Below are 17011 nucleotides of genomic sequence, written 5' to 3' on the forward strand. Positions count from 1 at the left end.
CGGACAACCGCAGGCGATTTTCGCAGACACAAGTGTGATCTCTCCCTGACATGCAATTTTTATGCAGTTTAGAACTGGGCTGATCCAAATTGGCACTTGCATACATCAAATATGGGTGCCTGGAAAAAAGGCTGTGGGGCATAGCCGAAATTTTAAGATATTGTCTATAACAATATTTTTATTGTTTCTTCATCCTTATCTAACATAGAATAAATATGTGAAAATGACGATAATAAAATCGCAACAAAAGTCTAAATCAATGAAAACTAAAATATAGTTACAGTCCTAATAAGTATAGTAAAACATTGGTAAATATCACCGATATTTTACTACATCTACACCTAACCCTACTCTCACACAAAACCCTCCCTCTACCGATGTCCACCTGGTGGTGCCTAACCCTTAGAACCCCCTGCTAGTGCCTAACCCTAAGGGCCCGTTTCCACTTGTGCAGTGGGAATCGCTGCGGTAAAAATTTGCATACGGATGCAAATTTCTCATGCAGTTATATGCAAATTTTCATGCGAATTCGCATCTACACCTAACCCTGGATGACGATGTATGCAAATTTAACCATGGCAGTGCCTGTGTGCTTTTACATTGATTCTATGCGAAATCGTATGCGAATTCGCTTGAAAATTCGCATGTCAAAACCGCATGCGAATTCCCTATTAAATACATTGTATGTGAATCGCATAGCGGTATGCGGTATGCAAATTCTGATGGCTCTGCCGTGCAGATTTTTTCTGCACAGAAAAACGCAAAGGAATCCTGACAAGTGGAAATAGTCCCATCCACTTGTATTGGCTATGCGAATTTGCATGCAGCAAATGCAAGTGAATTCGCAATAGTGGAAACGGGCCCTAAGTCCCCCTGGTGGTGCTTAACTCTTAGGACCCCCCCGGTGGTGCGTAACTCTAAAACCCATTTCCTGACGCCTAACCCTAAAACCCCCCTTCCTTATGCCCAACCCTAAAACCCTCCTTCCTGGTGCCTAACCCTAAAACCCCCTTTCTCCGCTCCAAATAACGTTAATACAAAAAGCAATACATTTCTAAGTTATTAAAGAGGATCTGTAACCTCAAAACATCCCCTGGGGGGTACTCACCTCGGGTGGGGAAAGCCTCCGGATCCTAATAAGGCTTCCCACGCCATCCTCCGTCCCTCAGGGGTCTCGCTGCAGCCCTCCGTGAAAGATGACGTCAATATTTACCTCCCGGCTCCTGCGCAGGCGCTCTGATGGCTGTCGGCTCCAAAGTAGGCGGAAATAGCCGATCGCCGTCGGGTCTACTCTACTGCGCAGGCGCAAGTTTCCGGCGCCTGCGCAGTAGAGCGGATCCGACTGAGATCGGGTATTTCCGTGTAGTTCGGAGCCGAAAGCAGTCACAGCGCCCCCGCTGGAGCCAGCAAAGGTAAATATTGAATTTAGGGCTGCAGCAAGACCCCCGTGGGACAGAGGACGGCGTGGGAAGCCTCATTAGGATCCGGAGGCTTCCCCCACCCGAGGTGAGTACCCCCCAGGGGATCTTTTTGAGGTTACAGAGTCTCTTTAAAGTTCAGACTAACCAGCAAGCTCATGGTGAACCAGAACTCATTGGAGTGTGTGAGGGGCTACAATGGTCCTAAAAGCCCCCTTACTAAAATACTAAGGATAATAAAAGTTTGCTTTCTTAAAACAGAAAGAATTCTTTCTGTTTTAAGAAAGCAAACTTTTGTTATTAAAGTTCAAAACTATATTTTACAATATTATTCTCAAACAAATTTCAAAATGATATTAATCAAAAAACATTAATTCTCAAAACAAAAAAATTAGGTTGGACGGTTCGGACGGTTGTTATTTATCGGACGCCCAAATTTCTTCTTGGCAAACAACGTTAATACAAAAAGTTTAAAATGATAATTTACAATGTCGTTATTCTCGAAACTAATTTGAAAACAATATTTATCGACACACTAATTGTAAAAATGAAAATTTTTGGCTGGACGGGCCTTTATCGGGCGCCCTAATTTCTTCTTTGGGTGCCCAATAGCCGATATTTTGGATTAACGTCTATGGAGCGCCCAAATAGTCCATTAGCCCCAAGCGCCCACATTGGATCAATTCCAAGAGGCATACAGTTTGCATTACATTTTGCAAGTCTTTAGCATGTCACTGACCGTTTCTCATCATTAGTAAGCTCCTCAACGCTTCGGTGGTCTCCTGTCAGTTATGGATGTGCCGAGCCCATAGAATCAGAAATCATTGCGGCATTACCACCTCTGTGTTTTGATGTCTCTGTAGGGTTGCTCTGTGCTGGAGAGGGAACGCCCGGTGGGCCGCCCTGCTACATGGACCGGCCCAGGCTTTGCTCTGGCCCCTGAGGGTGGAATCATAGAGTTTCAGATCAGCAACATTCCCTTCTCCATGGAGTATGACGCGTTGGTACGCTACGAGCCCAAGGTAAGATTCACAAGTAGTGCTGATTGTAATCTGCTAATTATGCACATCATTTTTTGCAATTACGACCATACGTAATTACGAGTAAACATTAAATTGGTTTTGTGTAATCCATTTGTAATTTCACATACCGTATTTTTGGCATATAAGACACTCTATAAGACACACCTAGGTTAAGAGGGCAAAAACCAGGGAAAAAAATATACTGAACCTGGTGCGTTCATGTTTCAGGAGCGTCTTGTAGATGTTCTTATTGTGTCTGGACCTGAACTCAGAATTTCCTCTCTCTTTTAAAAGATAAGCAAAAGCATAATAACCTTTTAAAGAAAAAATATTTCTTTGTTACAGCTTGCAGAACTCCTGCAAAAGATCTGCAGTGTGTCTACTTCCTGCTTTCATGGTAGCAGACAAAGGGTTAACATCCTGTGTTTACAAATTAGCTGCTCTGCTGCGGGCTGACAAATTTCTGTGCTGATACAGCTGAAAGCTCAAATTACACTTGTGATTACTTATAGTTGAGGGGGAATTAGACAGGCTCTTCTCTCTAAACGCACACAATGTGCCTCTCTGTTTTCCTTGTGACTTGTGCGAGAGTTCAGGTCCACTTTAAGGCTAATTTCACACCAGGACGTTGCGTTAGAGGGGGCGTTAAGGTCGCATAACGTCCCCCTAACTCAACGCCTGGTGGTGCTGGATCTGGACGTCAGAGTGAGCCGCGTTGTGCAGCTCACTCTGGCGTCAGTGATGCCGTGATGCGCACTCTTGTGCGCATGCGGCATCACGTGGTCCCGCCGGCCAATCGCCGCACAGAGCGGCTGCTCCAGGAAGTAAACACTGCACGTCATAACGTGCAGTGCATATTAATTAGCCATGTGCCTGGCCGCTCTCCGCTTCTCCCCCACATTACTGAGTATGTGCAAGCAGTCTAACGCGGCTCAGCCGCGTCCAAAGTACTGCATGCAGTACGTTGTCTTGTGACGCAGCGTTACAATGTAACGCAACGTCCGCACTGTGAACAGCCCCATTGATTTTTCATTACTGTGCGGTGGGCTGCGTTACAGGCTGCTCTAACGTGCGCCTGTAACGTCCCACTGTGAATCCAGCCTAAAGGAACACTGAACACAATTAAAAAGTGCAGTACTGAACTTACCTGGGACTTCCTCCAGCCCCCCTTGTCCGTGAGGTTCCGTTCCGCCGTGAGCGTTCTGCGCATGCGTCGGTTCTCAAAGGTGTGAAACTATCATGCACAGAACACTCACGGCGATGGGCGCACGATCTAGATGGGTGCGAAGGCAAGCCACACATGCGCAATTGCGCAAGACTCCCGGCCGGGTCATGCAGGTAGCGGAGCCGCCAGTCGGAGAACAGAGGGGGGCAGAGGATGCCAAGGAACCTCACAGACTACGGGGAGCTGGAGGAAGCCCCAGGTTAGTTCAGTATAGCATTTTTTAGTTGTGTTCAGTGTTCCTTTAAGGATACCCGAAGGGACATGTGACATGATGAGATGTGTATGTACAGTGCCTAGCACACAAATAACTATGCTGTGTTCTTTTTTTTTTCTTTCTCTGCCTGAAAGAGTTAAATATCAGGTATGTAAGTGGCTGACTCAGTCCTGACTCAGACAGGAAGTGACTACAGTGTGACCCGCAATGATAAGAAATTCCCCTTTCTATCTCTTTCTTGGTCTCAGAAGCCATTTTCTGCTAGGAAAGTGTATTACAGTTGAAATTTCTTATTAGTGAGGGTCACACTGTAGTCACTTCCTATCTGAGTCAGGACTGAGTCAGCCACTTACATACCTGATATTTAACTCTTTCAGACAGAGAAAGAAAAAAAAGAACACAGCATAGTTATTTGTGTGCTAGGCACTGTACATACACATGTCTATCTCATCATGTCACATGTCACTTCGGGTATCCTTTAATGAACTGTACACCGCTGGGTAATCTGTTGGTGAATAAATGTGTCACTCTCTGGTGATGTTCCCACACAGCTTCCAGAGAACTGGCAGCAGGTGAAGGTAACAGTAATCAGGCCTGGGCCAATTCCTTCCAGCAGTCCCTGCGGTAACACTATTCCTGCTGATGATGTCATGACCGCATCACTTCCCAATAATGCCCGGTAAGTGTATGGATACTAAAATTTACAACTGATGTCGCCTTTTAGGCATCAGGACTTGGGCTGGGCTACACACACGCGTGCGCTGTGCTGCTATGCTTGGAGGCGGGGGGACAACGGAGGCAGGCAGGGGAGGGATGCAAATCATGGGATCTGGGGGGATCGGTGTCGCTGGGGTTCAGTAGATCGCTCGCGGGATGAGGCTCGGGGGTTACCGGCTGCCGTACACACGCCCCATTGACGGCTGAGGTGGTCGTTATCGGGGGGAATGCGTCCGGGATTTTATTTGAATTAAGAATAGGCAGGGTGAGGCCTGAACATACTTTTTATGAACTATTAGATTACAAATAATGATAATTATCACTCTTTTTAGGCAAGTTGTCTTGGCCCAGCCAGTGTGTTTGGAGCGTGGAGTCAGTTACACCATCCGCCTGGAGTTCACCAGACACAGCCTGCGGGAGAGGACCCCGGCGGCCAGCATCCTCATAGACTCGGTGAGGTCACAAGTTCATAAACACAAATAAAAAAATAAAAATAATACCATGTGATGATCAACAGTGATGAGCGAAAATGCAAAAATTATTTTCGCCGAATTTTCACCTAATTTTGTTTCGACAGGCGAATTTTCGATCGAATATTTTCGTGTTAATTTTCGCCTAATGCCCGTTATTTTCGCGTTAAATTCGTAGTTCATGGCGTACGTATTTCCGCGTAGTCGTAGTACCGTACGCGTGCGGTAACTGCGTCTATACGCATGTACTAGCGGATTATTGCGGACATTTTTCCGCATAAGGGCATAAGCGTCCGCATACAACTAAGTTTCTTGCGGATTATTGCGGACATTTTTCCGCATAAGGGCATAGGCGCCAACACATACAGCGATGTTTCTTGTGGATTATTGCGGACATTTTTCCGCATAAGGGCATAAGCGTCCGCATACAGCGATGTTTCTTGCGGATTATTGCGGACATTTTTCCGCATAAGCGTCCGCATACAGTGAAGTTTCTTCAATTTTCGATGGTGGTCGAAAACGCAAATATTTCTGAAGATTTTCTCAAAATTCGAAAACGGGATTTTCGCTGCGAAAATGACTGGCGAAAATTCGCAAGCAACACTGTTTGAGAAATCTGATTGAGTTTCCCATTTTTTTTTGAAAAAAGATCGGGAGTGCTGTATTTTTCTGATCAGTTTATATAAAAATGTAATGGTGTGCGGTAGATTTTTTTTATGTACAAATACAGGCAATTTTTTTCTGAGTTTTCAATCATTTTTATCATAATTGAGGAAAAATTGAACACGTGCGTGGGTTTTTTGGTCAGATTTTTGAAATGTTACAATCAGTCAGAAAAAAAATGATTGCAATTCTTGAATTGTAAAGATTTTTTTTTAAATGTATGGCGTGTGGCCACCTTGAGGCCTGGAACCCTCTGAAATCAGCAAACGCGAAACGCAACCGCTAGCGTTTTGTCTGAGCGGTTTGCAAGCGCATTCATGCGCGTTTTCGGTCGCGTTTTGCAACATTGTATTTTTTTGCTCAGCGGTTGCGTAGCGTTTTGCGTTTCGCGTTTTTATCCTGATTGGGCCTGTGAATTATTTTTCATTTTTTTACAGTGTGCTGAACCGCAAAACGCTAGCAAAACCGCTCAGTTTAGGTTTTGCTGAGCGTTTCCGCTAGCGGTTCAATACTTTACATTGAAGCGCTAACGCTCCCAAAATGCTGCAGGTCCTGCGTTTGCGTTTCTGGGAAACGCAAACGCTCCTGTGGAAGTTGCCCCATCCATTAACATTAGCCCAGCGTTTTGGCAAAGCGCTAGCGTATCGCAGCGCTGCCAAAACGCTGCCAAAAGCGCTCCTGTGGGTTCCAGCCCTGAGGCTGGATTCACAGTGGTCAGTTGCATAGCACAAATGTTAAAATGTGTGTGAGCTGCAATGGAGACTGGACATAGACTTTAATGCAAAGCCTGCGTGCTGACATCACACTGTGGGAGGGGCTTCACCACAATATTAGTAATACAGACCCCCCCTGATGATCTGTTTGAGAAAAGGAAAAGATTACTCATGGGAAAGGAGGTATCAGCTACTGACTGCAATGAAGTTCAATTCTTGGTTACAGTTTCTTTTTAAAGGATAGGTTCATAGCGCTCAGTTGCGTTGCAGAAAAATTCTGCATGTCAACTTACTGCCCATACATTTCTATGGGCCTGTTCACAGTAACGGATTGCATTTTTCTAACTCTCTTCATGCACACTTTGTATTAAAATCTATGGCAGGTCTCCATTGCAGTTCACAGTCATTATAACACTTGCATTATGCAAATGACCACTGTGAATCCAGCCAAAGGGTACCTGTAATGAGAGGGATATGGAGGCTGAGGCCTTCTTCACAGTGCTCTGTTGCGTTGCAGAATAATTCTTCATATTAGCTCACTGCCCATACAATCCTATTGGCTGTTTACAGTACTGTGTTGCAACTGATCACGTTATTCTAACTTACTGCATGCAGGATTTGTATTAAAGTCTATGTCCAATCTGCATTGCAGTTCACACACATTTTAAACTGACCACTGTGATTCCCGTCTTATATTAACCTTCGGGACCGACCGCCTAACCCCCCTTCAAGACCAGGCATTTTTGCAGAAGGGGGGAGGACGGGGGGGGGGGGGGGGGGGGGGGGGCGCGTTTGGGGGGTCAGGCAGCCGAATCCCTGCAGGGTCTGGCTGGGCTGTCTTCCCCCTGTGTGGCAAGGTGACCCCCACTTGTCAGCAGCAATCACTCACCTTCCAGGCTCCAGCGACGAGCCGCAGCGCACCCCTCCGCTCTGGCCGGCATCTCAGCTTCTACTGCCGCTCAGTTCCGAGTCGCGGCTTCATGTCGTCATCAAGCCCGGGACCCGTTGCTGACGTCAGAAGGAGCAGAGATGCCGACAAGAGCGGTGGGGGAGCGCCGATCATTGCAGGAACGGCAGGGAGGTGAGTGGTTCCTCTTCTTTCCCCCACTACCGCTGCAGCTGTCAAATTGATCACTACTATCCGACGGCGATCGTAGTGATCACGTGATCAGCAGCCATACGCGATGGCTGCTGATCACTGAGAGGAGATGCCAGCTGTCATATGACAGCTTAATCTCCTCTCTCCGATGCGCACGATCGCGTTGGGACGGTTTGTTAGCGCGGACGTTGAATCAACGTCCAGTCAGGACGGTAGCACCACTTGCTGGACGTATACCGTCCTACTGGACGTTCATTCAACGTATGTCGGCCCCCAAAGGGTTACATTTGAAACAATACCAATTACTTGGCAGTCCTACTGCCTCTAAAGGCTTGTACACCACTGGCAACTATTCTGCCCAACTATTGTCCAAACTTGGTCTTTTAGCATGTGTAAGCGTGACAACTAGATGAGCGACTAATAGGTGGTTTGCCTGATCCTACTGGTGGCTCAACTGGACTGTTGGGATGATATTGTGCAGTTGGCTACGTGTATTTGAACGGCTTGTACTTGTTTTAAATGCAGCCATATTGTGCAGTCTGTCGTTCCGCTTGCATGTGCAATATGTAAATGAGTTGCAGTGTTCTCCCCAGAAATCCAGCTGGGCGACATGAAAAAATAGCCGGGAGGAGTGAGATGAGAGAAAGGCCGGCGCTTTTCTGCACAACTGTGCTTACAACAGAGGAGGGGGTGAGCCAATGACAGCCGGGAGCTCACCAAAACTAGACGGGTTGAGCACCCGGCTAAAAGAGCCCAGTGAGATCACTGAGTTGGTCATTTAACTGGTTTGGCTGTGTGGAAATACAGGTCGTGTCAATGGTTGGTCATGTCATCTGGTTGGTCTTGTCTTGCGCTTTGTTGGACGTATGTATGAGCCTTACTACTTTTAGCCATAGACACTGAGCAGACATGCAGATCAGATCAGATATTTCTGACAAAAATCTGAGATTAGCTGCATGCTTGTTTCAGGTGTGTAATTCATGCACTTCTGATATCAGAAGGATCAGCAGAATGCCAGGCACCTAGATTGTTAAAAAAAATTAAAAGACCACTATCGCGGAAAAATTAGGCAATTAAAATCTGGCAGAACTGACAGGTTTTGGGCCAGTCCATCTCCTCATGGGGGATTCTCAGGGTTTTCTTTGTTTTCAGCATAATTTCCTGAACAGCAGTTTAACCACCAAAATAGTAATATACCAGCCAGACTCCCTACTCACTTGCACACTATTTTGTCAGTTAGACTTTGCAAGGAAATGCTGTTGAAAACAAAGAAAACCCTGAAAATCCACCATGAGGAGATGGAATGGCCCAAAAGCTGTTGGTTCTTTCAGATTTATACTGCCTACTTTTTCCGCAATAGGGGTCCTGTAAAGAAACATGGCAGCCTCCACATCCCTCTCACTTTAGGTAAGGCCTCGTTCACATCTGCTGCGCTGAGAAACGTGTGAAAGCACGTGGCAAAAACCGCTTTAGTGCGCGTTTCTGTGCGTTGTGCTGCGCTTCTTTAAGGCACGTTTTGCTTAATGTAGCAGCAGCAGTTGTCAATAAAGCTTTGTTTTTCTATGTAAATGTATCTTTTTTTCCAAATAGGGGTAAAAAACGCATGCGCTTCTATGCGCTTGTACGCGCTTTTATGCGCTTAAAAAGCGCACCCATTCACTTGCATTGATGTGCGCTTTACAGCTCAGCGCACAGAAATCCATGCAACACTACGTTTTTGTAACGCTGCTCAGCGCAGCGCATAGATGTTAACCAGCTACATTTAATTACATGGGAAAATCAATACCTTGCTGAACACACAGGGCAGTGCGCTGTGAAAAGCGCACAGAAACGGCCCTGATGTGAACGAGGCCTAAGACATGACTTCGCACTGTCTAAAGCACTGCAGAATACGTCAAGCTATGAGTAAGGACCCTCTGGTCCGAAACATGTCAGCTATATGATGTGAGCTTGCTTGGATACGTCCACAATAAAGGAACCTGATTGGTGGGACATCCTGCGGACATTCTCTGTTTCTCAGAATATGTCATTGTTACATAAACGCAAATAATAATCCTCCTTTGACAATCATATGTTTAGCACATTTGATAGGACGTCTCTCTTTTGTGTATGGCCGCAGTGTTCGCTGTCTTTGTCCATTCATCTATGATTATTGTTTATACAACTGAAAAAAAGGAAGGTGTATAAATGGTGTTTAAGGCATGACCTGCACCCGTTTCAAGGAGAGACTTGGTTGTGTGAATAGGAAACATATTGCGGGGATTTCTTTCTTTTTTTTTCTAACTTGAACACATTCTATTTTGGTCTCATAGCTGGTGCTTGTTCCACGTTACTCCTCCTTGGAGATGTTCATTGCTGGTGACCCCGCCTCCATTCATCGCAAGGACGCCTTTGAGAGATATCGCTGCCATGCCAATAACATCAACGTGCTGAAATCAGCAACCAATGAGGTGTGCTCCAAGCTCATCACCAGCATGTCTGCCACCATCCACGATGGAGCTTTGGGTGAGTTCAAGGCAGGGCCGGATTATTGAACAGGCAACAAGGGCAATTGCCTGGGTCCCAGGCCACTCTTAAAAGGTCAAGAGAAAAGCACTCCGAAACCTGGGGCCGTATGCAATTCGTTTTTCTCTTGAATTCTCTCCTAGGTGATATTTTTAAACTTGTAAATAAAATGCCTTTTAAAGGGAACCAGAGATGAATGATTCACACAAAATAAATATATCAGTTGATAGCTTGTAAAGAATAAATGCTCTACCTGATAATTTCGCCACTCTGGTGTGCCTTTTTGAGTGTTTTTTTATCCATTATTGCTCCAGGAAAAATCCAATATGGCCGCCGGCTCATATCCCTTCTGCTTCCGGGTTATGAGTTGTTCTGGATGTGCTGTCTAGCCTCTGGGACAATAGACAAGCAGGGCTGCTGCAGCCTTTCATCTGTCTGCTTTCAACTATTATTCTGGTATGCTGTGTGGGTGCCTGTAGGAAGTGTCTCTCATAGAAATGAAACTGCATACAGTAGATAATGACTGGCTGCACAATGCACACAGATACACTCGTCTGTTTCAGAGCTTCTTTCTCGGCAGCAGCAGCCCCTCCCATGTCAACAGCTCTGAGTAGATAAGCCCATATTTAGTTTTTATGAAGAATAACGTTTCAGCACTTTGCAATTGAAAAAGATAAGAAAAAGTAGTTGGAAAAGTACTGCCAAAACTATTGTAAGTATTTTCTTTCTGGTGATTTAAAATGCATTTTGTTGACAAGTTTGAAAATATCACTTAGGAGAAAACCCAGAAGAAAAGGTTAATTGTATATGAGAAAACTTGGATTGGATGCGGCCCCTGATCTATTCAGCCACAGTAATAAGTGCATCTTAGTTTATAAAACTACTCAAAATACAGCATTTAGAGAATTTTAAAATGTAGTTAGGCCCAGGCGGGCCACACTGGCACTAAAAAAACAGACCTTTAGGCTTCTTTCCCACCAGGACGTTGTGTTTTAGGGGACGTTATGGTCGCATAATGGCCCCTAACGCAACGCCTGGTGGTGCTGGATGTGGACGTCAGAGTGAGCCGCGTTGTGCAGCTCACACTGGTGCCCGTGATGCGGCATCACGTGGTCCCGCCAGCCAATCGCCGCACAGAGCGGCCGCTCCAAGAAGTAAACGCTGCACGTCACTGAGTGCAGTGCATATTAATTAGCCATGTGCCCGGCCGCTCTCCCCTCCTCCCCAACATGACTGAGCATGTGCAAGCAGTCTAACGCGGCTCAGCCGCGTATAAAGTACTGCATGCAATACGTTATCTTGAGGTGCAGCGTTACACTGTAACGCAACGTGGGCACTGTGAACAGTCCATTGATTTTTCATTACTGTGCGGTGGGGTGCGTTACAGGCTGCTCTAACGTGCGCCTGTAACGTCCCACTGTGAAAGCAGCCTTCGCGGATCCTAACGGAACAGATCAGTTCGGATGCTAACAGATCCAATGTTAACCTATGGATCTGTTTGCATTGGTCCTTTCAAACGGATCCTTTCATACGATCCGCTGGACGGACCGCACGTTTGAATCTGCAGTAATTTTTCCAGATCGACAGATGTGTCGCATTGACCGCATGCTAACGAAAAGGAGCATCGAAGATGAAAAACTGATGCCTTTAAAAACTGACCCATTCGAGGATCAGTTTTTACACAGATCAGTTTCCCATCCATGCCAGTGTGATACCAGCCTAATGGTCTGTATTTGCCTATTCTGCCATACAGTATGTGTCCTTTCTAAATCTAGAACAGTTTACTGTAAGAGAGTCAACCAAGCCAAATGCCTGTGAAATGTGCTCGTAAAGTTGAATATTTGGTTATACTGCCCCCCTAAGGTGAATTAAAGTAATTGCGAGTTTGTGGTCTCACTTAGAAAAAAATGACCATATTTTTATCTAATAAACATAGGCTGCTAAATGTAAAGAAATATTTGTGTTACATAAAATGTATCTGATTCCTCTAGCGTGTAACTGCGACCCTCAAGGATCTCTGAGCTCCGAGTGCGACTCTCATGGTGGGCAGTGCCAGTGTAAACCGAACGTCATTGGACGACGCTGCGACCGTTGTGCCCCGGGGACTTTTGGATTTGGACCGTCAGGATGTAAAAGTAAGTTTATTCTTGTGAAAAGACAAAATCTGACTGCTATGCAATACGACTTGTAGGCAGGCCAGATTTACCATCAGGCACTGTAGGCACATGCCTACAGGCGCCGGATGATGAAGAGGCGGCTCCCTCCCTATTCACAGTCCTGAGCAGAGGATAATGAGAGGTTACTCACCCGACTCTCAGCATTCCACCGACGAGATCTCCCTTCTGTCGGGGGCACCTCTAGCTACCTAATACTGATGTTCCTCTGGCTATCTAATACTAAAGGGCTTCTGTAGCTATCTATGACTATGACAAGCATGGTAAGTAAGGGAGAAGTGACAGCTGGGACAGCCAGAACACGTGCGGTGCGGTGCGGCAGGTGTTTGTAGGTTCATGGAGGGTGAAGTCTAAGGTGCCAGGACATCTGTACCTATAGGCTCCTGTGATGTAAATCTGGGCCTGCTTGTGCTGCTACGTACACTCACAAAACTGCAGTAAAAAGCCTAAGGGCTCTTTCTCACAGCTGGTAATTCTGCGGCATTTGCGCTGCGATTGATCAGCAGATCACTAGTTTAGTGGCTTCCTATGGGAGCATTCACACTGCAGCATTTGCAATGGTAAAAACGCTCCATGCAGTGGTTTGTGAGCGATCGCAAAAAATAAAAGTGAAATTGCAGAAAAATCTTGATTGCGATTTCCATTTATGCTATTTTTCAATATTTTTTAAAGAAAGAAAATCTGCACTAGAAAAGCTTGCTAATGATAGTTAGGGGGCTAGTTTCCATGTAATTCAAATTTCCATCTGTCAAATTATGCATCCGAATGGGTCTCGCATGCGTCTTACATAGGAGGAAATTGAGGAGAAATTGTACAATGTGCTACCCGCATGCAAAAATTTGCATCAAATTTGCACAACTTTCTTTCTTCTGTGCAAAAATTTGCATGCGTGTGCAAACAGCCTTACGCACATGGTAAGTAGAGTGTAATGCATTATAGTTAAACCTATCACTATACTCTAATTTTCGAGTGTAAGACTTTCCGCATGCTATTCTGATTACTGCGTTTGTAGTGTTTATACCCCATAGCATGCTGATAAAATCCCAACGAAAGACACTATTACTTTCCTTGTCCTGTGGTACTATGGCGGTTCCCAGAAGTCTGCAGTACCTGCTATTTGTAGCCGCAGCTTCCATAGGTGGCGGTCCTAGTGCCCGCTATTTTATCGGGTGCCTCCAGCGCCCACGTTTCCCTCTATAGCTGCAATTTGTATGAGCGCGTATATGGTGGCGCCTCAGGGATGGATTACGATGTAATGGGGCCCTAGGCAAGGTAGTAGATTTGGAGCCGCCTTGTGGTCCTTTTGGTAAGCTGAGGTCAGAGAAGGTGGCAGGCGGCCCCATGACAGCCACTAAGCCCCCGACAGTTGCCTAGGTTGCCTGGTGGATGATCCTGCTCTGTGGCACCTAGACAAATTTCCTGCTTCCCGCTCACCTGCTATTAGCTCCTTCATCTAGGTTTCTTCTGGTTACATGAACGTTATCAGAGGGACGGTATATTGCGATCTGTGTCCGAAGCTGGAATTAAAGTGGCAGTTTTCGGACTAGTAATGCCTCTGTGGCTGATATAAGCAGGTATGTGATGTGCTTTGTGTCATGTGACATTCTGCTGTTTATTGTAGCCTGTGACTGTAATCTGGAAGGCTCCACGCATAATTTCTGTGACCAGTACAACGGACAATGCCCTTGCCGAGCTGGTGCATACGGGTCCAAGTGCGATCGCTGCCAGCCTGGGCACTGGGGCTTCCCGAACTGCCGGAAGTGCCTCTGCAACAGCCACTCGGAGGACTGCGATCAGCGGACTGGCGTTTGTCTGAGCTGTCGGGATAACTCCGTAGGAGACAGATGTGAGAGGTAATTTCCCACCATTGTCTTGCACATGTGTGATTGTAAAACTCTAGCTTTGTGGCAGCCAATCAGATCCTTCCTTTTAATTAGACTGTGACAAGAACATTTGCACGTTGATTGACTGGACTTTGTGCGTTCTCTTAGAACGCTGATTCTTGATAATAGGCTTATCGTATTGCTCTGTATATTGCAGATGTGCCCCCGGTTTCTATGGGAACCCAATACTCGGGTCTGGGGACCACTGTCGGCCATGTCCTTGCCCAGAGGGACCCAACAGCGGGCGACACTTTGCTGTTTCGTGTCACCAAGAGCCTCGGTCAAGGCAGGTTATCTGCAACTGCAACCAAGGCTACACAGGTGAGTCTACAGCCAGGAAAGGGATGTATTTCAGAAACCTCAGTTAGAACTGCCACTCTTGCCATAGAGAGCAGAGTTAGGTCCCGTTTACACTTAACAGTTGGTACGTGTTTTTTTTTTCTTCTCCATAGCAGTGCATTGGGAAAAAGATTTCAGTTAAAACGCATTAATTGTGAACTGTGCCATAGGAAAACTTAGCCATTACTTTGAAAATCAGTTGTCCTTTCAGTTATAACTGAGAGCAACTGATTAAGTGTAAATGGGGCCTAAGCCAGCTATACACTTTGCAGTTAGTGGTTAATCAAGTAAACAACTGCTGTCTTCCTGATATCAATTGTTTACCTGTAGGGATGACAATGCTTAGGAGAACTCACGAGAAGCAGCATGAGATCAGTTTGATCAGCTGATAGAGTTGTAAGGTTCTTATTTGCTGGTCATGATCATATGTTAAACCAGGAAGTCATCACAGCAAATCAGAACCTTACAGATCTATCAGCTGATCAAACTGATCACATGATTCTCTTTGAGTTCTTCTAAGCATTGCCATCCCTAGGCACCAGCACCACCATTGATAGCTAAGGTAACCCTCACCCTGAGTAACCTCAGGGAGCCTGAGCAGAAGAAGACTATAAGACCACACACCTGGATTTTAGTAATGGTTTACCGCTTTGCACCAGTAGATATTAGACAAGATCTAAAAATCTGATCTAATATTGATCACACCCCTCAATGTAGGACTAAGCTATGGGCCATTGTCATTGATCCCATATACAGTATATGAAGTGGCAATCAGCCAAATCGCCACTTCATAGATTGCCAAACAGCTTGTGTACCCCAGGCCAGCCTTGGGTTAAATGACTCTACAGCATCCAGGGGCTTACATCTTCTTCGGCAAGTATGTCTTTTTTTACCGGAGCTTTGACTTGTTTTTAATGGAGTAGAATAGAGTATTTTTTATTTAAATGACCTGTTTGACATTTTTGCGGCCTATCATCGCCAAATTCAGTGCCAATTCTAATCAAAATGGGGCCCTAGGCAAAAATTACATTGCGCCTCCCTGACCTTCCCGCTCCCCAAATGTAATGTAGCATTAGGTGTCTCCCCAAGATAGTAGCATTAGGTGGCCCCTTTGTTCCTAAGTAGTATTAGGTTGTCCCGGGCTCCCAAAGCCAGATGATGAACCCTCATGCGTAGATGTGTAGGACGCTCCCGGCAATGGGGAGGCGCAGGTCACCAGAAATGAAACTGGGTTGCTGCGGGAGACTGGAGGAACGGTTTGTCCCGGTGCAAGCACTGGACGGCTGCAGGAGGCCGACAGAAGCTCCAGGTAAGTTGAACTTGCCTTTTTATAGGACTTCTGTCGTTAAAATTTAAAATGCATGTTAACATATACAAATAAGAAGTAAGTTTATTCCGGAGTTAAATGAGCCATAAATTACGTTTCTCCTATATTGCTGTCACTTACAGTAAGTAGTAGAAATCTGACATTACCAACAGATTTTGGACTAGCCCATCTTCTTATGGGGGGTCCTCAGGGTTTTGTTTATTTTTAAAAGCACTTAGTAATTGGCAGTTGCTCTGTTGAACTTCCAAAAAAGTGTACAATGAGCAGGAAGACTGGCCAGCATCTTTGTATTAATCATTTTCAGGGAATGTCTTTATAAAGAATAAAGGCCATGCTGAGAATCCCCTATGAAGAGATGGACTAACCCAAAACCTGTCGGTAATGTCAGATTTCTACTACTTACTGTAAGTGACAGCAACATAGGAGAAATGTAATTTATGGCTCATTTTACTCTGGGAGAAATGTACTTCTTATTTGTATGTGTTTTAAATTTTAAGATTTACGCGACAGTTCCTCTTTAAGTTAGTTTAGGATCAAGTTTTTAAGTTGCAGATATGTATAGGTCTTCAGTCACAGAGCTGACCCCAATGTGGTGCGTTGAGTTGTATTCCTATATAACTTGGTGGTCTGGCGGCCATTTTGTATGAAGTCTGGCGTGTACTGAATGGAGCTGAATATTTTGGACATGCTTTACAATTTTTTCTTTCCAGGACTGGTAAAGAGGTCAGGAGGGGCCCGGCGTGAGTAAATGGCTTCTCAACCTTGCCGACACCCCCTGCACGGCTTTTCCCTTCACTCCTGCGGGGTAGCATCACACACATTCATATCACTTCAAATAACATCATGATACCAAAGTTGTGGAAGAGCAGCTAGAGGCATTCCAGAAGACAGATACAGGGCCAGATTTATCAAGAATGTCTGAGGCAAAATATTAGTAGGTTTTTAGAAATCCGTGCAGAACTGTCTCAGGCATCTTAAGAAATCATTAGATAATGCAGATTCCTTCTAAAACTGTTGTATAATAGGAGGAGCTAGGAAGGTCTCTCAGACCAACACACCTGCTGTATTTATAGCAGCAGGCTCTGAGGAGGAATTCAGCAGGGGGGAGGAGCACATCACAAATCATGTATAGCCTGCACTCTGCAATCATGTCTAGCCTGCAGTTCTACATCTGTAGAACTGCTATCAAGCACTTCTTAATCTGCGCCAGTTTAGGGATAGATTTTCACTTTTCTTAACTTT

General features: G+C 45.4%; 1 protein-coding gene across 5 annotated transcripts in view; it reads left to right on the plus strand.

The window, feature by feature from the left end:
• LAMB2 (laminin subunit beta 2) overlaps positions 1–17011 on the plus strand; it is a 193882-nt gene that overhangs the window by 125914 nt on the left and 50957 nt on the right. For 4 of the 5 annotated variants that reach the window (XM_068252640.1, XM_068252638.1, XM_068252642.1 and 1 more), the window contains 8 exons: positions 2282–2440; positions 4431–4558; positions 4929–5049; positions 9854–10046; positions 12038–12181; positions 13842–14073; positions 14261–14424; positions 16480–16509. In XM_068252640.1, coding sequence (XP_068108741.1) covers positions 2282–2440; positions 4431–4558; positions 4929–5049; positions 9854–10046; positions 12038–12181; positions 13842–14073; positions 14261–14424; positions 16480–16509 — 1171 coding nt within the window. The remainder of the gene's footprint in view (positions 1–2281; positions 2441–4430; positions 4559–4928; positions 5050–9853; positions 10047–12037; positions 12182–13841; positions 14074–14260; positions 14425–16479; positions 16510–17011) is intronic. The other variant, XM_068252643.1, reaches the window with a different exon arrangement.

This window comes from Hyperolius riggenbachi, chromosome 9 (assembly GCF_040937935.1).
Source record: "Hyperolius riggenbachi isolate aHypRig1 chromosome 9, aHypRig1.pri, whole genome shotgun sequence".
Taxonomy (NCBI): Eukaryota; Metazoa; Chordata; class Amphibia; order Anura; family Hyperoliidae; genus Hyperolius; species Hyperolius riggenbachi.